A 22582-nucleotide genomic window follows, 5' to 3' on the forward strand; every position below is an offset into this window, starting at 1 on the left:
AGTGTTAGTACTATGCACACGATAGGAATTTGAGATTCAGCTCCAGCATTCACCTGTAACAGATAACACTATCCTGGACGAACCTTATGGAATTAAGATAAATCTTTGTGACAGGGTCGGGCCAGATGGCTATAGGAGAGTAATAATTTTTTTTCCCAGGGGAGAGCACGAACGCAGTCCCCCACTACCACAAATTATGCAGTCGAGTTTCCCGCATTTGGGGAAATCGCATGGGTCAGCACACCCGCAGTGCAATGGATGAGCCTTGCCCTGGGAAAACCACCTTCGTGATCATGGTATCTCCCCTGCCATGTAAGTATAGTAATAGAAGGCAGATATATAAGCCCCAGGCTAAGTAGGTCCCTTTTCCCTGGGTAAGGTAACAGAACAATCAGGAACCTTCTGGAGACAATTAAGACAGGCTGATTAGAACACCTGCAGCCAATCAAGGAGCTGCTAAAATCAATTAAGGCAGGCTAATCAGGGCACCTGGGTTTTAAAAAGGAGCTCACTTCAGTTTGTGGTGTGCGTGTGAGGAGCTGGGAGTATGAGGCGCTAGGAGCTGAGAGTGAGAATGTGGACAGTTGGAGGACTGAGGTGTACAAGCATTATCAGACACCAGGAGGACACCACACTATGTACAAGCATTATCAGACACCACACTATGGTGAGGATAAAGAAGGTGTTGGGAGGAGGCCATGGGGAAGTAGCCCAGGGAGTTGTAGCTGTCGCACAGCTGTTCCAGGAGGCACTCTAGACAGCTGCATTCCACAGGGCCCTGGGCTGGAACCCGGAGTAGAGGGCTGGTCCGAGTTCCCCCCAAACCTCCCAACTCCTGGTCAGACATAGGAGGAGTCGACCTGGACTGTGAATTCAGAAAAACGGCCACGCTGAGGGCTGCCGTGAAGCTCCAAGACAAGCAAATCCACCAATAAGTGCAAGACCCACCAAGGTAGAGCAGGAACTTTGGCACATCTTATTGAATTAAATTAATGCCTCTGGGGTCCATTGTATTAAAAGTGCATTATTTATGTGTTATTGCGGACTTGTATGCAACTTCTCTAGGAGATGTGATTAATGCAATCTCTGAGAAGTATTAGGAATTTCAGCAGGACTTCTTGGGAGAACATATATTAAGCAGATTGTCTAGGAAATACTTTGGGTGAAGGGAATGACAGTGATTCACACCCCTTTTGAAGCTTTGGCTTGGGCAGAAAACCACTGTCTGGCTGATTAGGTAATCGCAGTCTCCTCAAAGGCCCAAACTGGGTAAATGAATTATTCCATATCACGAGGGTGCTTGTTCTGAGCTGAAACTGTGATGAACTTGTGACCACAGGAAAAACCCCTGGGTAGGGTTTGAATGACTAAATCACCAACCAGAGCTCATGGTAAAGTTGAGGTGACTGCTGAGAAGGTAAAGAAATTATGTGCATGCTGACTAGTTTAAGAATTAAGTGTGCTTGCTTAGAAATAGCTGTGTGGTAGCTGAACTGTGGCAATTACACTGTGTACCATCTCTGAAGAGAAGGCAAAATAGCTTGCTTAGGCAGCCTGCTGTTTGCTGAAGATAATCACAAGGAAGGCAGGGGACTATTCAGCATAGAAATATCCCAGTCAGAAGGGAGAGACAAAAACATGTGTTTCCACCTGTCAAACAATAAGATTTGTGGAAGTAACATGCGTAAGTTCATCTGCCCACTCTCGACCTGCAGTTTACAGATCATGAGCCAGCACTCATCCTATTCAATATGGAAAGTGTTTGGAAAAGTTTGATTGCTAAATATATTACAGTAGGACATGAGCTGAACAGTAAATCATGCAATAAGATTTGGAAGGCAGTTAGTCTCTCACAGGAAGCAACACCCGTTGGAACTTTTACGAGTAAACAGAACAGGACTCTAGGAAAGTGTGGTGGTGGCAGAGCGGTGGGATCATTTTGAACCAGAAGAACAAACTTCAGGATATTAAAAGGACTTTTTTCTTCTTTTGGCTGCTTGGAAAGCAGGGAGGGTTTGGTTTTTTGTTTTTTTTTTTTTATTAAAAGGACACCTTTTTTTAGCTGAGAGCAGCTGGAGGTTCTCTCTCTCTCTCTCTCTTCTCTGCCTCAGGGCAGAGTAGTCAAGCTACAGCAAGGGTATTCACAAGCTGGGTTGTTGTTTTTTAGCTGAGAGCAGCTGGAGGTTTTTTGTTTTTTCTCTTGTCTGCCTCAGGGCAGAGTAGTTAAGCTAGAGCAAGGGAATTCACAAGCTGGGTTCTTTCTTTCTTTCTTTCTTTCTAGCTAGCTAGCTAGCTAGCTCGCTCGCTCTCGGGTTAGGCTAAGCTAAGCGCAGGGAGGCTAAGATGACAGAAAGTGATGTCCAAAAGAAACTAGATTTAGCCAGATTGGAAGCTGAAGAAAGAAAGAAGGAACATGAAAGACAACTGGAATTAAAACATGGAGATTGATGCACAAGTGGCCAGAGAAAAAACTGCTAGGGAGGAGAGAGAAAGAGAGAGGAAGCATAAACTGGAGGTGATAAAGTTAAAAGGACAAAACCCTTCAGCAAGTGGCTCCACCTCCCCAAAAATCCACAAATGGGAACGACTATGTCCACAGTATGATAAATCCAGTGATATTGTTGAATATTTCATCACCTTTGAAAGACTGTGCACCCTCCATGCGATTCCTGAAGATCACAAGATGACCACATTGGTCGCAAAATTGACTGGAAGAGCTCTGGACATATTCAACAAGATGCCTATTGAGGATGCTTCTGACTATGGCAAATTTAAGGATTTGGTTTTGAAGCAATTTTAAATTACACCTGAAATTTACAGAGTGAAATTTAGAGCCCTTAAGAGAAGGGCTGGACTAAGTAACATGGTTTATGTAAACCAGATGAAGGATCTGTTCGATAAATGGGTCAAAGGAAGGGGTGTAACTAGCTTTGAAAGGAATGTGTGATTTGGTTGTCCAGGAGCAGTTCCTGACTAATGAGCAATGATGATGTAAAACAGTGTTTATGGGATAAGAAAATGGATTCAGCAGAATGTCTTGCTTCTTATGCTGATCAATACAAGCAGTCCCAGACCACCAGAGAGGCGGAGCAAATCGGAACAAACCGGGTGGAGGTAGCAGAGAGGAACAACCCTGGTCGCAGTTTGGGGGGATACCAGAAGGGGCACCCTGAGACCACCCCATATCCCCGGGTGCAGCCCAAGGCTCCAACTACACCCCAAGGAAAACCCCAGACACCTTATCGTCCCACCACAGCATTCTCCAGCAACCCACCTCGCCCCAGTGACCAGTCAGCTGGGTGACATTTTAAATGTAACGAGCTGGGGCATGTAAAGACCAACTGCCCCAAGAACCCTAACAGATTGCAGTTCATTGCACCGGGGTCACACCAAAGGTCCTCAGGCCCAGATGACTCCCAGATACCCTCAGAGCAAAGGGAAACTGTGAGTGTGGGTGGGAAGAAGGTTATCGCGTGGAGGGACACTGGAGCACAAGTGTCAGCTATCCACCAATCCCTAGTGGACCCCAAATTCATCAACCCAGAGGCCCAAGTAATGATTCAACCTTTCAAGGCAACCTCTTTTGACTTGCCTACAGCCAAGTTGCCTGTCCAATACAAGGGCTGGTCAAGAATGTGGACTTTTGCAGTCTATAAAGATTATCCCATTCCCATGCTGCTCGGGGAAGACTTGGCCAACCATGTGAAGCTAGCCAAGAGGGTGGGAATTGTCAGCCACAGCCAGGCTAAGCAAGCCTTCATACCTAGCTCTGTTCCTGAGCCTTCTACAAGGGCCCAGTCTGTGTTACCAGAGACCCAGACTGAGGTGGTGGAACCGGAGCCCACCTCAACGTCTGCAACAGCAGTAGTGGATCCAGTCCCAGAACCGGCAGAGCAACCAGCACCAGAACCATTGGCAGCACTGAATCCAGCATTTACAACCCAGTCAGCAACTCTAACACCAGAGGACACCACCAAGCCCGCACTGGTAGCAGCAGCTAAACCTGCGCAAGAGGCTCAACCGGAGCCTGAAACCCAACATAGTGCACCAGCGGAGAGCGGTTCACAGTCAGCAGAAACAGCCCTATTACCCACATCGCTTCCAGAAGGACCAAGCCCAAGTCCACAATCCAGTGCAGAACTGATGTCTCCAGCATCAAGGGAACAGTTCCAGGCTGAGCAGGAAGCAGATGAAAGCTCCAGGGAGCTTGGATGGCAGCATGGAACAACCCACCACCTCTCAGCTCTTCTAATAGATTCCAGTTTGTGGTAGAAAGAGGAGTTTTATAGAAGGAAACTCTTTTGGGTAGGCACCAGGAAGACTGGCATCCTCAAAGACAGTCGGTAATTCCAACTAAGTACTGGATAAAGCTCTTGAGCTTAGCCCACAATCATCCTAGTGGCCATGCTAGGGTGAACAGGACCAAAGACCGTTTGGGGAAATCATTCCACTGGGAGACAATGGGCAAGAACATTTCTACCTATGTCCAGTCTTGTGAGGTGTGCCAAAGAGTGGGGAAAACCCCAAGACCAGGTCAAAGTCCGTCTCCAGCCGCTCCCCATCATTGAGTTTCCATTTCAGCAAGTAGCTGTGGATATTCTGGGTCGTTTTCCAAAAAAGACACCCAGAGGAAAGCAGTACCTACTGACTTTCATGGATTTTGCCACCTGATGGCCAGAAGCAGTAGCTCTAAGCAACACCAGGGCTAAAAGTGTGTGCCAGACATTAACAGACAGACATTTTTGCAAGGGTAGGTTGGCCCTCCGACAACCTTATGGATTCGGGAACTAATTTTCTGGCAGGAACCATGAAAAGCCTTTAGGAAGCTCATGGGGTGAACCACTTGGTTGCCACCCCTTACCACCATCAAAAAAATGGCCTGCTGGAGAAGTTTAATGGAACTTTGGGGGCCATAGTATGTAAATTCGTAAATGAGCACTCCAATGATTGAGACCTAGTGCTGCAGCAGTTGCTCTTTGCCTACAGAGCTGTACCACGTCCCAGTTTAGGGTTTTCACCATTTGAACTTGTGTATGGCCGCAAGGTTAAGGGGTCATTACAGTTGATGAAACAACAATGGGAGGGGTTTACGCCTTCTCCACGAACTAACATTCTGGACTTTGTAAACAACCTACAAAACACCCTCCGAGACTCTTTAGCCCTTGCTAGAGAAAACCTAACAGATCCTCAGGAAGAGCAAAAGACCTGGTATGATAAACATGCCAGAGAGCATTCCTTCAAAGTCGGGGACTGGGTCATGGTCTTGACGGCGCTCCAGGCCCATAAGATGGAAGCATGGTGGGAAGGGCCATTTGCGGTCCAAGAGCTCCTGGGAGCTGTTAACTATCTCATAGCATCCCCCATCTCAAACCTAAAGCCTAAAGTGTACCATGTTAATTCTCTAAAGCCTTTTTATTCCAGAGAATTAAAGTTTTGTCAGTTTACAGCCCAGGGAGGAGATGACGCTGAGTGGCCTGAAGGTGTCTACTATGAAGGAAAAAGTGACAGTGGCATGGAAGAGGTGAACCTCTCCATGACCCTTGGACATCTGCAGCGACAGCAAATCAAGGAGCTGTGCACTAGCTTCACGTCGATGTTCTCAGCCACCCCAGGATGGACCGAACGGTCATACCACTCCATTGACACAGGTAATGCTCGCCCAATTAGAGCCCAACCTTACCGGTTGTCTCCTCGAGCCAAAACTGCTAAAGAACAGGATATCCAGGACATGCTACAGATGGGTGTAATCCACCCCTCTAACAGTGCATGGGCATCTCCAGTGGTTCTAGTTCCCAAACCAGATGGGGAGATACGCTTTAGCGTGGACTACCATAAACTAAATGCTGTAACTCGCCCAGACAACTATCCAATGCCATGCACAGATGAGCTATTGGAGAAACTGGGACATGCCCAGTTCATCTCTACCTTAGACTTAACCAAGGGGTACTGGCAAGTACTGCTGGATGAATCCGCCAAGGAAAGGTCAGCCTTTATCACCCATGTAGGGCTGTATGAATTTAATGTGCTCCCTTTCAGGCTGCGAAATGCACCCAGCACTTTCCAAAAACTTGTAGATAGTCTCCTAGCAGGATTGGGAGAATCTGCAGTCATCTACCTTGATGATGTGGCCATCTTTTCTGATTCATGGGCAGAACACATGGAGCATCTGCAAAAAGTCTTCAAGCGCATAAGGGAGGCAGGACTAACTATTAAGGCTAAGAAGTGTCAAATAGGCCTAAACAGAGTGACTTACCTTGGACACCAGGTGGGTCAAGGAACTATCAACCCCCTACAGGCCAAAGTGGATGCTATCCAAAAGTGGCCTGTCCCAAAGTCAAAGAAACAGGTCCAATCCTTCTTAGGCTTGGCCGGATATTACAGGTGATTTCTACCGCAATACAGCCAAATCGCCGCCCCACTGACAGACCTAACCAAAAAGAAACAGCCAAATGCTGTTCAGTGGACCGAAGAGTGTCAGAAGGCCTTTAACCAGCTTAAAGCGACACTCATGTCTGACCCTGTGCTAAGGGCCCCAGACTTTGACAAACCTTTCCTAGTAACCACAGATGCATCCGAGCATGGTGTGGGAGCAGTTTTAATGCAGGAAGGACCGGATCAAGAATTCCATCCTGTCATGTTTCTCAGCAAAAACACTGTCTGAGAGGGAACGCCACTGGTCAATCAGCGAAAAGGAATGTTACGCCATTGTGTACGTGCTGGAAAAGCTACGCCCATACATTTGGGGACGGCGTTTCCACCTGCATACCGACCATGCTGCGCTGAAGTGACTTCACACCATCAAGGACGATAACAAAAAACTTCTTTGTGGGAGTTTAGCTCTCCAAGATTTTTATTTTGAAATAGAACAGATTTCAGGAGCTTCTAACAAAGTGGCTGATGCACTCTCCCGTGAAAGTTTCCCAGAATCAACTGGTTAAAATCATACTTGAAATGTGGAAAATATTGTTAATTTTTATATAAACAATAGTATATCTAAAGGTGCATGTGTCTTATTAATTCTGTTTTCTCCTAGAGCTCCAGGAAGAAATCACAGCCAGTGTGGAGCAGGCTGTCCAGCACGGTCTATGATTTGGGGGGGCGTGTCATAAGCATACAGCCAAGGATAGTATAAAATCCCTCCTTTACCTGTAAAGAGTTAAGAAACTCAGATAACCTGGTTGGCACCTGACCAAAAGGACCAATAAGGGGAGAAGATACTTTCAAATCTGTGGGGGAAGAGTTTTGTTTTGGGCTTTTGTTGTTCTCTCTGGCGACAAAGAGAGAGAGACCAACCAAGTAATCCAGCTCCTACTGAATGATACATCTAAAATGACAGAAATAGTAAGTAATAGCAAGGAAATGTGTTAGAGTATCTTTTGTTTTAGCTTGTGAATTTTCCCTATACTAAGAGCAAGGTTTATTCCTGTTCTTTTGTAACTTTAAAGTTTTGCCTAGAGGGGAATCCTCTGTGTTTTAAATCTTATTACCCTGTAAAATTATTTTCCATCCTGATTTTACAGAGGTGTTTCTTTTACTTTTTTTCTTTATAATAAAGGTTCTGTTTTTAAGAATCCAATTGGGGCTTTTAGTGTCCTAAAAACCCAAAGGGTCTGGTCTGTGCTCACCTTGTTTACTTTCAAGCCTCCTCAGGAAAGGGGGTGAAGGGGCTTGCGGGGGATATTTTGGGGAAACAGGAACTCCAAGTGGTCCTTTTCCTAAATCTTTGTCTAACTCACTTGGTGGTGGCAGCAATACCGTTCGAAGGACAAGAAAGAATTTGTGCCTTGGGGACGTTTTTAACTAAGCTGGTAGAAATAAGCTTAGGGGGTCTTTCATGTGGGGTTCCCACATCTGTACCCTAGAGTTCAGACTGGGGAGGGAACCCTGACACCACTCAAGAGAGGCAACATGTGGGGAGCCAGAAGCCTAAGAATGGATGCCCTTACTGCACCACTAAGGGGAAATACAGGTGCAGTTGCCTTGAACTGTGACACCGCTGATATGAGGAAAACAATGGCAGCGCAGCAGAGGCAAGAGACAGTACTCCACTCCTAGGAGTCAGTGACAATTGTTGAGTGATTCCTTTTACTGAGTGAGCTCCACAGCATGCTCCTTAGCTGTCTGGGACAGTCACCACCACTTGAGGAAAGAGGGGAGAGAGTTTTGAAACAGAGATGGAACTGAGCCAAATACCACCTACCTACCCCTTGACCTAGGAGGCTGTTCAGACTCTGAACCATATGCAAATGTTGCAAATTTTGAAGTTTTACAAGTCATCTTATGTGCTGAACCACTAGACCTGAACACCCCTACGCTTTGATGTTTGAAATTCAGATGCCCTTTTATCACCGTAAGAGAACCTCTTGAAATAAGGTAGATGTGATTGTATATGGAAGTGTTGACATGGCAGGGTTTACATTAAGAACCCAGCACTGTTCAGGAGCCTCCATTCACTTGCTCTAGGGCTGGGATTCAGCTTGGACTTACATCAGCATCTCCACGTAACGGGTGTTTTTATTCAGGGCTTCAATGTCCTTCATTTCCTTGCCAGTGAGTGAGAAGTCAAAAATCTAGGGAAAAAGAGGAGATTAGGAGTAATCCGCAGCAAGGGAGATTCAGTGTTACTTGATCTCTCACTGTTGCACTACTACACATGGGAGCACTAGTGTAGACCGGCTGCTGGAATTTTAGCCTGCTCAGAATAGGTCTAGATGACACTGATGAAGAGTCCAGTGTCCTGTCCATACTAGCTTCCCCTCTATTGCACCATCACCAAGTGATAGAAATGATGGTGAGTAAGAGTCAACATAGAAAAGGTTTCCGGGATGGTTAAGCCTCCTCTCTGCCTCAGGAGAGAAGGGGAAGATGTTCTAAGCAGGGGTCAGCAATATCAGTGGAGCAGAGACAAATCTATAACTTACCTGGAAGTTTTCTTTGATCCGCTGTGGATGGAAGCTTTTGGGAATGACCACCACCCCTCGTTGGATGTTGAAGCGCAGAACAACCTGTGCTGCCGTCTTGTTGTATTTTTCCCCAATGGCATTCAGGACAGGGTCCTTCAGTAAAGGAGGGGAAGACACATTTACCCTTAAATTGGGGGGGGGAAAAAAAGGAAAAAGAAGGGTGTTTTATTTTGATTCTGGAATATTTAAAGAAAAGAGGCAGAGAGCAGAAATCTGAAGCAAAAACTGATTCAGACAATCTGTTATGAAATGAAGATTAATTCTAAATGCATCAGTTATCACCATGTTTATACGGTTTTCCCACTGCCTCTGTCAAACAATAAGATTTGTGGAAGTAACATGCGTAAGTTCATCTGCCCACTCTCGACCTGCAGTTTACAGACCATGAGCCAGCACTCATCCTATTCAATATGGAAAGTGTTTGGAAAAGTTTGATTGTCAAATATATTACAGTAGTACATGAGCTGAACAGTAAATCATGCAATAAGATTTGGAAGGCAGTTAGTCTCTCACAGGAAGCAACACCCGTTGGAACTTTTACAAGTAAACAGAACAGGACTCTAGGAAAATGTACCAAGGGGATCAGTCCTACATGAGCAGAGAGATGGACTGGGTGATCTAATAAGTTGTCCACCTCTAACCTCTGATCAGGTTCAAAGCGTACAGGCATCTTCTAGCCTTTGGGAAGCCTGATACTGTACCTTTGTTTCCTGATAATCCTGATCTGCTTCGGAGTCAGGTATTAAACAGCCCAGATCAAGTTATCATGGGATCAGTTGTGTGGAGAAGAGAGGAGAGATGTTCCTCATGACTTCTAGGAAGAGTTCTACTTGTTTTCCACTGGGTAGGTCCTCTGTTCTGTTTGGTGCCCTAAACGATCTAGTGTTTGCCCACCATGCAGCTACTCATTTCATAGCTCTATATTATAGTTGCCTCTCTTCTGGCCAACTGTATGGGGCTGACTCACTGACATTCCCTATTGACAGAGCAAGGCAAGGAGATCACTTCAGAGGGTTAGTCAGTGCTGCCTATGTCTACACTGCAGCTGGGAGCAAGCCTCCCAGCACAAGTCAAGAGACATATGCCAGCACACTAAAAAACAGTGCAGCTCCAGTGGAGAATTGGGCAAGCCACTTGCGCTCAGACCCAGGGGGTTGGGTGGTCTTACGTCAGAGCTGGAATGTCCACACTGCTAATTTTAGTGCGCTAACTTCAGTCCATCTACCCAGGCTGTGAGGATTGCTCTCAGCTGCAGTGTAGACGTACCCTGTATAGCCTGCTGGCCTTAGGAATACTGGAAATCACATTTTGGATTCCCAGGTTAGAGCTGAGAAGCTACATCTTAGTAAAAGGGATGGTGAGGTAGATTTACCCAAATTCCAAATTAAGAACTTTGGCTTCTCTGAAGCATGTTTCCAAAAAGAGGAGAAGCCCAGCTTCAAATGCTCATACTTGCCTCACTGGAGGATAGCAAGCATTTGGGAGAAGCCATAATATTACTTTTTGCTGGATCTCTGTGGGGAGACTTGCAACTCTCTAGTAGCAATGTTCACCGCACAAGTGAGGCTAGTATGAAGACTTACCACGTTTCATCCCTTGCGGTTCCTAGTGGACTGTACCCAACAATGACAATGTCATGTTGTCTACAAAATTCTAAGAGCTTGGGCTGGGTGAAATATGGGTGGCATTCAACCTACATGAATGAAACAGAAGGAGCAATTAAATTAAATAGTGACAGATACTGAATAATGTCTTGACATCTCTTTCTGCATGTTTGACCAATTATAATCTCAGATGAATTAGAGATTGTAGGGGAAAATGTTTTAAGAAAATGGAACCTTTTACCCCCTAGATTAATCATTCAAATCCAGGCCATCCTGGTGGTGGCAGGTCATCCTGACCTTCCCAGGGGAAAGACTGTGACAGGAGCTGTGGAAATAATTGATTTTTCACTTTGCTGGCCATATCAAAAAGAGTGTGTTCCGGATCAACCCAAAAGAAACTTTGAAACTTTTGATTCACTGAGAAGTTGACCTGAAACAAAACACTTCATTTTTCTAAGCTTTTCGAGTTTTTAAAATGAAAAGTAGTTTTGATTTGGGGGAAAAAATGTTTAATTTCAAATGTGTCCAAATGAGAAGTTTAGAGTTTTAGAATTTTAGGTTTGATCTAAACAATTCTGCAAATTCAACATGAATTCTAATATTCTGGTTGACCCCAAATCTGCATTTTTCAGCTAAAGATGTATCAGCTGAAAAGCTTCACCCAGCTCCAATGATGACAGACCTTGAGCCATGTCCAGGCAAGAGGGGGGGGAAAAAATCAAGATATACAGTAGTCTAAGAGGAATGTGGACCTCCTTTTTGGGAAACAATTCAGACCGTTTAACACCTTTGCAATTCATGATTGTAATTACATGGGGGGAAATTTGCCTTCTCCCCAGTGGATAGATGGCAAACAAGATATGGAAGAGAGATTGGGAGCATGAGGGTAACTGTTGACCTGACTCACCAGCCTTTATGTTCTGCCCAACACTTATGTATAGCCATCTGAATAGAGATCTATGCCAGGAGGCAGGAGCATCTTGGCTACCTGATGATTGTATTTTTCTCTTCTCTTTGTAGCCAGAATGATGGCTGCTTCCATCTTAGTTTCCCTCCAGAAAGTTGGTGACAGCTTATGCCATCAGCAGAAAATTGAGGGAAATAAATAAATAAAACCCACATTTTTTTGTATGGACTGCTGCAAACCTCTGCCTTTCCAGGCTGCAGCTATTCTGTACTATCACCCACAGTGAGTTTTTCTGGCTATGTGTTCAAATTTCTCGGAGATCCATTCCTGAGGTATACAAGCAGCTTGCTCTTATAATAAGTTCCTGAAGTTGATACAAACCCCTAAGAATTGCTTTTTTTTTTTTTAAATCAGAACCTTCTTCCTTGCATCTTCATTAGGCCCAGACAGAGGGTAGTATTGATGTACTCTTGGAGGGGGGGGAATGGAGTCAGACAATCCAGCCAGAAGCAGTTATGGTGTTTAGTGCTTGTTTGATAACTTGATCTTTAATGCTGGTGGTGGGAAAAAGTATTAGAATGACAGCCACAGAGGCAAGGAAACTCCTGCGTAGCCAAAGAACAGGTACAAGGACAGTGGCAGACTTCCCCAATACTACCTTGTCAGTGTCCCTCCAAGGCCAACTTCAGAGGGTGAAAGGATAGTTTCCTCTTTTTCCCATACAATCTTTGGCCTCTCTTCTGATGCTGCTAACAAGGATATCTATTAGCACTAATCACGATATCAGTCACTGGACATCTCTAACACCATCTCTCCAGCTCCAAATCAGAAGCCACCCTAACCACCACCAGATGCTAATGACTTGTATCCAGACCAGCTACTTAGAAATAAATGGTTGTGGACCCCGTTGTCATGATTTTACTTAGACTTGACCATTGACTTCAGTGGCAAGTTTAGCTTAAGCTGATGGCATGACATGGTCTTATTGCTAAGTTAGTTCTTTGGTCTAGTACCTCCACAGAATTACCTGTGGAAAGGACATAGAAAAGAGTGCCTTAGATTCTTGGCTTGTTGTAGTTTCTTAGAGATCGTTCCTTATAGCAGACACATAAAGCACAATATCCCATATGCTATAGGGCTGGGCTCTAATTGTTTTAAATGAGGTAACTGATGGCTGGTTAGCCTGTTGGGAACTTTCTTGGATCACTTGAGTACATGGCTGAATCCTTTTGATCATGTCTGCAGTGACAAGGATTCATACAGCCCTTAAAACTCATACACCATGGGACAAACTCAGGTTTTCAAGCACTGGAGAGGGATCTGGAAGGAAATGGATGTTCCCAGCAAATTTGGATATTTATATTGAGTGTAGAGTGAAAAATCAGTCATGCTCACTCTTAAGAAGGAAAGTTTGGCTTTCAATGTTTGGCGGTATGGTGGATAGCTTACTACCTGCAGTAGGTCATCTGTGCAGAAGTATTTGTAGTCCCTCTGAGCACCGTACCACAGTGCCAGTTTCAGGTAGAGTTAGGGTTCTGCTTAGGATCATACCTGATTGCTGACAGGTTTGTGCTTGAGCCCTGGCTTATTCAGAATCATTTCCAGCTGCCTGCGGTTGAAGTTGGACACTCCAATAGATTTTGCCAAGCCGGCATCTTTACATGCTTCCAAAGCCTGCAAAGATAGCAACGGGGAGCATTAGAAAGAAAGCCTCAATAGAAACCTTCCAGCGGAGGAAAGTAAGCATTATTAGCTAGGTGAAATATACTTTACTCGGGACTCTGTCTAGAGAGTTAAGTGTGCATGCTTTACAGGAAAGGCCTTTACTTTGGAGGGACTAGCACTCCTGTTGATGCTTTGTTCCTATTCTAAACTCAATTCTCATGCAGCCATAGATTTTCAGAAGACCAAACCAAGGCACCTCAGATTTCAATGTTACTTCATACTAGGGTAGAATTTTCCCAGGAAGCAGAGCAAATCAGAAGAAACATTTGAGATACAGCACTTATACATTTCACATGTTCATTTCCAGAGTTTTATTTCAAATTTTAGAGGGACTGCCACACTGCTCCAGCTTTAGGGGTGGGGAAAGGGAGACAACATCTGAACAAGAGATAGCTTCTCTTCCCTGTCACTTTCTGAATTACCCCAGCTATTATTTCAGCTGTGCAAGTGTTAGTCCAGGCTCTCCTCCTGCCAGAGTCTACAGTTAAGTCATAATTTTATGCCAAAGTGTTGCCATGAAATTGTGCATCACAAAAATCAGCATTAAGACTTCATTGCAAAATGAAGCGGGAGGAGAAGATGGGGCTGAGAGGAATACAGGATTTGCATTTCAAACCAATATAGCTATGCAGTTAAGGAAGCTTATACAAACAAGGTAAACATACAATAATTCCTTCATTAAGTATCCTCTGATACTCTGCTTTTAGTTGATGCCATGCTTCATTAACAGGAGAAGAGTATCTTTACTTAGAGATACTCCTCTCTCCCAAAACCCCTCTGATGAATGCAGTGGCTATTCAGTGGTGCAATGAAGCAGAGTTACAGTAGACTCTACTCTTGTCTCCAACATCTGGGTACTGAATGTCCTGCTTGTCAGTTTTATTATCCTTTTCTGATTTAAATGAATAGGGGAATTAGGGAAGCAAAAGGCTCCATTTATTTTATGGCCTCTGGCTGGCCTCTTCTTGTCATATGATTTTCATCATTCAACAGTGAGGCAACAAGAATAGCCACAATCCTGGCTGCTGAAGCCACACTGAAACAATTAAATTACTCCAGGGAGGAGTTTAGCTGGCTGTATATAGACTGATCCTAATATTTACAGGCAGCGATGACCCCTTCTCAGCGGCAGCAGCTGGGTTTTTCCTGCCTATTGTTACTGAGGCTGTCATGTTACACTAGAGCCTTACAATAAGAAACAGATTGAGGGTAACAAGCTGCAGGGACTGAACAGAGAAAGTTTGACAGATGTTTTTCTTTCATGTTTAAGTGAATTTGACTTGTGAATCTGAGGAACTAACAGCACGGGCTCAGGCCAAGCATATCGTGAGCAGCTATTCTGGAAGTTACCCACACAACTGTGTTCCATGGAAGCACCCCCTCTCTTATTCCAGCCCTGGGAGCCCACCTCAGAATTTTGCCATTGTGTCCAAATCTTGACCAACAGCAGCTCATGCTAAGCCAGTGCAGGGCATCACTATGCAACTTTTGCCAGTGTAGATTCAATTTGGACATGTAGCACCCTGGGCTATTTCCGTCTCTTGAGGAGAGATGGCTGCTTGTGCTGAGTAAATTGTTAAAAGCCACATGGCTTATTCATAGATACTAAGGTCAGAAGGGACCATTATGATCATCTACTCTGACCTCCTGCACAACGCAGGTCACAGAATCTCACTCACCCACTCCTGTGAAAAACCTGTCACCTATGTCTGAGCTATTGAAGTCCTCAAATCGTGGTTTAAAGACTTCAAGGAGCAGAGAATCCTCCAGCAAGTGACCCGTGCCCCATGCTACAGAGGAAGGTGAAAAACCTCCAGGGCCTCTTCCAATCTGCCCTGGAGGAAAATTCCTTCCCGACCCCAAATATGGCGATCAGCTAAACCCTGAGCATATGGGCAAGATTCACCAGCCAGATACCCAAGAAGAATTCTCTGTAGTAACTCAGATCCCACCCCATCTAACATCCCATCACAGGCCATTGGGCCTATTTACCATGAATATTTAAAGATCAATTAATTTCCAAAATCATGTTATAGGATGTGCAAAAGTGAGGACTAGACTGAGATCCAGACTCCCTTTTACCTGTGGTGTAAGAAAAAAAGTGTGGTGTCTAGATGTGACTAAGGATGGGTTGTATATTGCCCTGTCCCCTTTACTTGAACCAAAGTTTCTACTTCTAAGTAAGGGCAGGTTTGAGATATTTAAAAGGTGGGAACCTTGAAAGGCACAGCCCATTGACAATTCAGAATTCAGCACCTCTATGCAGTTCTACTACCCTCTAAAGCAGTGGTTCTCAACCAGGGGTATGCATACCCCGGAGGGTACGCAGAGGTCTTCCAGGGGGTACAGCAACTCATCTACATATTTGCCTAGTTTTACAGTGTAGTTACATAAAAAGCAGTAGCCAAGTCAGTACAAACTAAAATTTCATACATACAATGACTTAATACTGCTCTATATACTATACACTGAAATGTAAGTACAATATTTATATTCCAATTGATTTATTATATGGTAAAAATGAGAAAGTAAGCAATTTTTCCATAATAGTGTGCTGTGACAATTCTGTATTTTTGTCTGATTTTGTAAGCAAGTAGTTTAAGTGAGGTGAAACTACTGAAAGGTGTACAGTAGTCTGGAAAGGTTGAGAGCCACTGTTCTAAAGTCCTCGTAATTAAAAGAAATGTTGAATACCCTTATGGTAACTTATACCCCAGAACAGAGGGAGAGTTATTTTTTGTGAGGCAACATAATTTTCTATCCTACCTTGAAACTACATCTTCTGTTACCAAGAAGGAGCTAGTCATATGTTACCAAGGACCACTATCTCCTCCATCTCTTTGAAAGTAGTAAGACTTGAAAGGCTACAACTGCAATGAACGTGGTGGTCTCTGAGAGCCCACAACAAACTAGTCGAACAGTTCCAGAAGCCCCAACTAATCCAAGACAAGTGCAATGACTTGATCAGGGAGTGTGAAAAGGCATTTCTAAAAACATTTTTGGATACATCTACATGTAAATAAAGTCAGTTTCAGAGTAGCAGCCATGTTAGTCTGTATTTGCAAAAAGAAAAGGAGTACGTGGCACTTTAGCGACTAACCAATTTATTTGAGCAAAGCTTTCGTGGGCTACAGCTCACTTCATTGGATGCAAAGTGTGATTTTAGCACGTGTTGGCATATGTGCTAGCTTTCTTTTTGCTGGTAGTAAAGACATGTTGGCATTGGCTAGCAGCCCAAGACAGCCACCCATAGTCCTCAGCAGGCTCATACTGGGCTGCTAGCCCAAGCTGACATCTTCACTTTTGTTATCTGTATGAGCTAGATTAAAGCTATCACAGGCGCGCCTGTCTGCGCTAGTCACACCTTCATTTGCTGCATAGCTGTACCCTCAGAGTCTGCTTAATGCTGGTGGAATGAGACACCCCTGCACACAGAAGTCCCTTTATCCAGGGAGTCAGTAGCACGGTCAGTGGAAATGCAAGTTTACCTACATTGCCTTGTCAAGGTTCCTCAGCCAGAGTGCAGAGGAGCCACTTTCCCAGATGTGATGGCGTTTAAATGCATAGGAATGTTACAACTGCGTACCTCCCAAGTAGCACATAAGTTTGTCTCATGGTAGATATATTTTCCATTTTCATCTCTCGGGTAGATTGCATCTCCAGGCTGAAAGAACAAAGTCATAGTTTTCAGCTTCCACTACTCAGAACGGAGGTTTTACACATACTCTCTACATTTATCAGTGGACAAAAATCCAGAGGCTTTCTAAACACACCAAGTTCAAAAGGTTATTCATATTGCGCTTGCCACATCCTCCCTTCATCTACCAGCACTTTGATGCTATAATCATTAAGTGCACTTCCTGAAATATTCCCCTCATATGGCTATGCAGTAAAAAGTTCCATTTGATTTGTGCCATGATCCTGGAGGTTGCAAGAGGGGATGGCTTTCCGGAGTCTAATCGCCTATTTCCCAGATATTCCATTGTGGCAGCCAAACATTTCCACATGGCTAGACTATTGCAAAAGCCCAATTCCCCTCCAATGCTGCTTGCTTGTGCTATTTACCATTCAGGGACACTGAAGAGCAATGCAAGTTAAACATCTGATATTGCAAGACAATCTTGCAGGACCAACTCCCAGTGATGCTAATGAGAGTTGTATGCATTGGACACCTGGCAGGATGTGCCAAGAATCTTTCAGGATCATGCCCCAAGTTCTCCTATCTCCCTTGATACCCCAGAGAGCACTTTAAGGATGCTTGCAAGCATCCGTAGGCCTGGTACATAAGTGCACCACTTTCTCTCATTTGCTGATCAATTTGTTGCTACTACAGGCAGTATATTTTAAAATGTCAATCATTCATCGGATATTAGTTTCACTTTGTTTCCTTAAATGCCTTTTGTGGTGTCTGGTAGCTGATCTGACTTCAGATGGCCATAGTTCAAAAAGTGCGGGGTGACGTGTCGACAGGGTAATTCCTCAGGAATACGCAGCTGTGACTAATGTGCTCAGTGACTGGCGCCACCACATTCAACACATGCAACTGCAAGACATTTTAGGGTGAAAATGAACCTTAGTACAACAAAGCATCCTCACATTTCAGAGATTGGAGCATGAAGTGGAGTTAAGTGTAGGTTTTTTTGCCTCAAAAATGAGACCATTCCTTAAAGCAAGACCCAAGAGACAGGCCTATTACTATTATTAATTCTTACTATGTCTTATTAGAAGAACCTTGCACTGTCAGGAAAAAGTAAGATGGCATTTAGGTCTTTTCCATCTTAAATTGGGTGAGAGCGAGAGAAGAGTAGAGAGGGGTTTGGAGTTCTTTATGAACATGGGATCCTAGCCAAAACTTTTCAGGATTCTGCAACATCCTACTCCAAAATTTGGCGTCTTCTATAGGGATCATTACAAAGGTAAGGGTTGTTGCAAAGCAGGTGTGGACTTCCAGCCAACTCAGAGTTTATGGGTTGGATCTGGATCCAGGAGTTTGGTTTTAGGGCCATCTCTCATTAGATAGAAAGGGAATGTTTAACTTGGGATCACCTCCAAATTCCTTTGCTACTAGTATTAATATTCTAGACAGCAAAGAAAAAGAAAGGCTCAAAGAAACAGCAAGATCCAGAGTGCCCTCCTGTGCATTTCCACAAGGTTTATAACATCCTTTATAACAACATCTACATGGAGCTGCTGTAGGAAGTTAAGATGCCAGTGTCTGAAAAACCCATAGTAGGCAGATGGTACTCCTCTCTACATTCCCTTGATCATTGATGCAAATAGGACCATCTCACAGCTACCTGCATTCCAGAGAAAGCATCTAGATGAAAGATCTGGCTGAATATGAACCAGAGAAGATGGAGGCAATGCTGATGGGAAGAGGCAGACAGTTTGGAAAATGAAGCAATTGTGGTTACTAGACCTTCAGAGACTTCTTCCCATGAGTACAAGAAATGCTTTTTTCCACCTACAATTTGTCCATCTTAAATAGACCCGCCCACTCATTTCCAGAAGAAATAAGGTCTCGAGATCTCACTGCCTTCAGAGCTAAGGGTCAAACCCACTTTAACTTGGCAATAAAAAAGAAAGGTAGAGAGAAATGGCTATTTAACAATTCCTAGCCACTACTGCATCTGGGGAAGAAGGCAGGAAGTTAATCAAAATCAGCCAATGTACCTATCTATTTTCTCTTGGGATGCATTCAGATATAATGGTGATGGGAGACACTAGAAGAATCCACATATCAAGCCTTTCTGGATATATTCAGAACTCTTCCAGAGTGAATTTTTTTGTTTTACTCTCAGAACAAAGTCCTCCCAAAGAGCTATATGAAAAAAGTTTGCATCAGTAAAATCAGTAAAGAGATGAGTTTACAATTTTACAAGAGGCATGTTTGTGGATTTTGCCTCAAGCATCAATATTTTCACATATTCATGAAAGGCTCATTTTGCAGGTAAGATTTTTTGGCTGCAAGAAAGGAAGTCTCCTTCAACTAGCAAGCCTCTGTCTGGGGCAAAATATGAGTTTTTTGTAATGTGATGCCACTTTCTGTGGCAAATGTGTGCTGGCACAACTGTTACTATACAAAATACACAAATCTGTGTGCCAATTGATAGAGTACTATTAACACACAAATTTAAACTTAAATTTGAAGACGCTTTAGGGAGATTAAACAGCACCTAGCCCAACAATAGCTGTTGCAGATGGGGAGCGCTGGAAAGCTGTCCCAACAAATCCTGCCTTGTGTGTAGTTTTTGCAGAAACAACTGTTCCAGTTCCAAGAGATGCTTCCCAGATTTTGGTCCAGACATTGCTCCATACTTCACTGCATATTGTATTAGAAAGAAAGGGATTTTTCCCCTCCCCAAAGGGATGCATGAGTGGAGCTTCAGGACTGCAACTGAGAGCATCTTGGTGCAGGATTTAGGGAATCAGAAGTAGATTTATTAAAAGGCAGCTGTCAATATCTTTATTTTGTGGGACACTGACCTTCACCATATGGGAGAATGAACTATGGGAGGAAAGCAACAGGAGTAAAAGGAAACCGGAAATTCCAGATGGTGGGAACTATTTTCTAAAGTGCACCTAAAAGGGTTCCATACTAGAGCTTGCTTTACATAATCCTTAACATCTGAGGCCAATTACTCTTGTGTAAGGAACAGGATGCCACTTCTATAGGAGCGAAGGGAATGTAGGGCCTCTGAGTGAGTTCCATGTGTTGGTTTCTGATCTCTAGAGGTACTGGCATTTGAATGCACCAGTCACAGGAAGGCATGAGCTCTGAGAGTTGTCAGGAAACAAAAGACTCAGGTAGATTCCTTTCTTGGTGGAAGCAGTATTGTCCACTCAGAGCATTTAAAAGTGATCCAGCCTCCCCATCCCCCCTCAAATTATGAATGCCTTAGTTCTGTTTGGGTTTTTTATATTTGCCTTCCGGTTTAAGCCTCTGAGGAGCACTTGCATTGTGTTTTCAACTTTCTCTCTGAAACCATGAGGGCTAGTGATCTCCTTTTATAATCCTCCCAGCCCCTGAGATTGTTTAAGAGCTGGGGCTTCAAGAAAAAAGCACCAAATCTCATGAGAGTGGTCATAAAATTGCAAGAGTTGGCAACACTGCAAGAAATTATACCAGTTCCTCAAACACCAGTGATCCCCAGAATGAGGGAACAAGAAGTCATGATTGTTTAAATTTCTGCCTCAGAGAACCCAAGTTTAGATGCTAGGTCTGTCCTCCTAAAGCTGTCTGTCTAGCTGACTGCCACAAACAAGCAGATATGCAAGATTTTGTGAAAATGGTTTGCACAATATCTTTAAATACTATGGAGACTCTCTAGTGGTTGGAACAAAGCTGGGAGTCAGAACGGTTTTATTCCCTAATTTTACCACTAATTCAGTGTTGCCTTGTAAGTCACTTAACTCCTGTTAATCTTCCCATCTGGCCATAAATGAATTTAGATTGGAAATTAAAAAGGTTTCCAACCATCAGAGGAGTTTGATTCTAGAACAACCTTCCAACAGGGGACAAGAAACTTAAGTGGTTTTAAGATGGAACTTACAAAAGGGGTTAAACAATGTGGTTGCCTTTAATAGCAGGGAATTGGACTCTATGACCCAGCCCATGCTCTATCTGGAAAATGGGGATAGTGCACTAGGCTCCTAAATGGCTTCATAGGCTATTACAGACTTCTATATCCTACTCCTGAGGGAATTCTGTCCCCTGCAGATTTCTTTGCTTCCCCGCAGAAAAATGACTTCCTGATGGGGAAGCAAAGGGAAGCCACTAGAATGGTCATGTGACTCTCCCCAGCAGTATGTTTCGGGTGCCCAGGGCAGCCGGCAAAGACGTAAATCACTGTGGGGCAGAAGGCAGGACTGGGGAAGACCAGGCTGGTGGCTCCTAGTCTGCACCGGGCTCAGGTGGTAGTCTAGGCATGGCTGGGCTGGGCTGGAGAAGACAGGACTTCCTCTTCCCCTGCACAGCATCTAGGGCCGGGTCAGACCCACCCCTAGATTTGTCCCCCAGCTACAGGAAGCTCTGCAAACTTTCCCCCTTACTGCACCCATTGCTCCTCAGCTGCGGGGGGAGGGATCCCTGTAAAGGGAGCTGCTCCCCCATCCACCCAACCCCCATGCATCCAGACCCCTCATACCCAGACCCTCACCCCACCCCGCACTCAGAACCCCACTGATGAGCCCCATTCCCCCTGCACTTGGACAACCCCGAGCTACCCGCATCTGGATACCCACCCCACCAAGCCCCAGCCAGTTGCACCTGGATCCCCACCCCACTGAGTCCCACTCCTCCAGCATCTGGACCCCCAACTGAGCCCTATCCCCCTCACACCCAGACACCCATCCCCCCAGCTGAGGCCCAACCACCTTCACCTGGACCCTCTGCAGAGTTCCATTACCATTGCACCCAAAAAACCCCAACAAACCACAGTGCATCCAGATCCCTTCTGCACCCAGATCCCCGACTGAGTCACTCACACCCAGATTGCCCCACACAGAACTCTCTCAACCCGCACCTGCATCCCTCCACACTAAGTCCCTCCACACTTTGTTCCTGCCTTGCTGAGCCTGCCTGCCCATACCTGGTGCACCTGGCATGGAGGGGCAGGGCCTGGGGTTTTTCTGGGGCAGGCGCGGTCCTTGCACTGTGTCAGGGTTGGGTGCAGCCTCATCACTGAGTCCGTGTCCTGGGGAGGGCGGGGGGGCGGGAGAGGGGGGAGAAGAGCTGCACAGTGATTTCCCACCTCTGTGCAGCCAGTGATCTGGACTCCCCAATGCCATGCTGGAGCCTCCACATTTATTTGACAAATAAAATTTCCAGAATTTTGCAGAAATTTAAAATACGATGCACAGAATTTTAATTTTTTTGGCATAGAATTTGTAATTTTTTGGTGCAGAGTGCCCTCAGGAGTAATATCCCCCCTCTGACCCCAGCTAAAGGAGCTCTCCTAGCACCAGTGCTGAAGGCCCATTTTATTCCACTTTACAATTTATGCTCTCTCTATTTGGCCTGGATACTCCATTTAACAAAGTTGATGTTATTGTGCTTTGTCTTCTTCAATGAAGAGCAATATGCACATGCAAAGAATGTCAAGCATTACATTGCCACCAAAGAACCACTTTTTTAAACAAAGAGTGGTCTGTAAGTTTGAAGAATTACTTGAGTCAGAGGACTTGGTTCACGCAGGCAGATATTGTGATAAGCATTAGGGCTACTTTTCTTTTTACCTTGAATGCCATTGGCAGCTCAATAATATAAAGATCAACATAATCCAGCCGCAGAATCTTGAGTGTCTTCTCCAAAGTTGGACGCACCAGCTCCGGTGGGTGACATGTATTCCATAACTAGGGGAGGGGAACAAAAAACATAAAAC

The 22582-nt window shown here is 44.6% G+C and overlaps 1 protein-coding gene and 1 non-coding gene across 2 annotated transcripts in view; both read right to left on the reverse strand.

The window, feature by feature from the left end:
• AKR1D1 (aldo-keto reductase family 1 member D1) overlaps positions 1-22582 on the reverse strand; it is a 54422-nt gene that overhangs the window by 3378 nt on the left and 28462 nt on the right. Inside the window, exons 3-8 of the mRNA XM_073330061.1 lie at positions 22437-22553; positions 16786-16863; positions 13026-13148; positions 10547-10656; positions 8922-9087; positions 8488-8570 (exon numbers count right to left, since the gene is read on the reverse strand). Coding sequence (XP_073186162.1) covers positions 8488-8570; positions 8922-9087; positions 10547-10656; positions 13026-13148; positions 16786-16863; positions 22437-22553 — 677 coding nt within the window. The remainder of the gene's footprint in view (positions 1-8487; positions 8571-8921; positions 9088-10546; positions 10657-13025; positions 13149-16785; positions 16864-22436; positions 22554-22582) is intronic.
• Positions 157-320, reverse strand: LOC140905657 (U1 spliceosomal RNA). The gene has a single exon (XR_012156902.1). It is a non-coding gene; the product is annotated as a U1 spliceosomal RNA (small nuclear RNA).

This window comes from Lepidochelys kempii, chromosome 1, assembly GCF_965140285.1.
Source record: "Lepidochelys kempii isolate rLepKem1 chromosome 1, rLepKem1.hap1, whole genome shotgun sequence".
Lineage (NCBI taxonomy): Eukaryota > Metazoa > Chordata > Testudines > Cheloniidae > Lepidochelys > Lepidochelys kempii.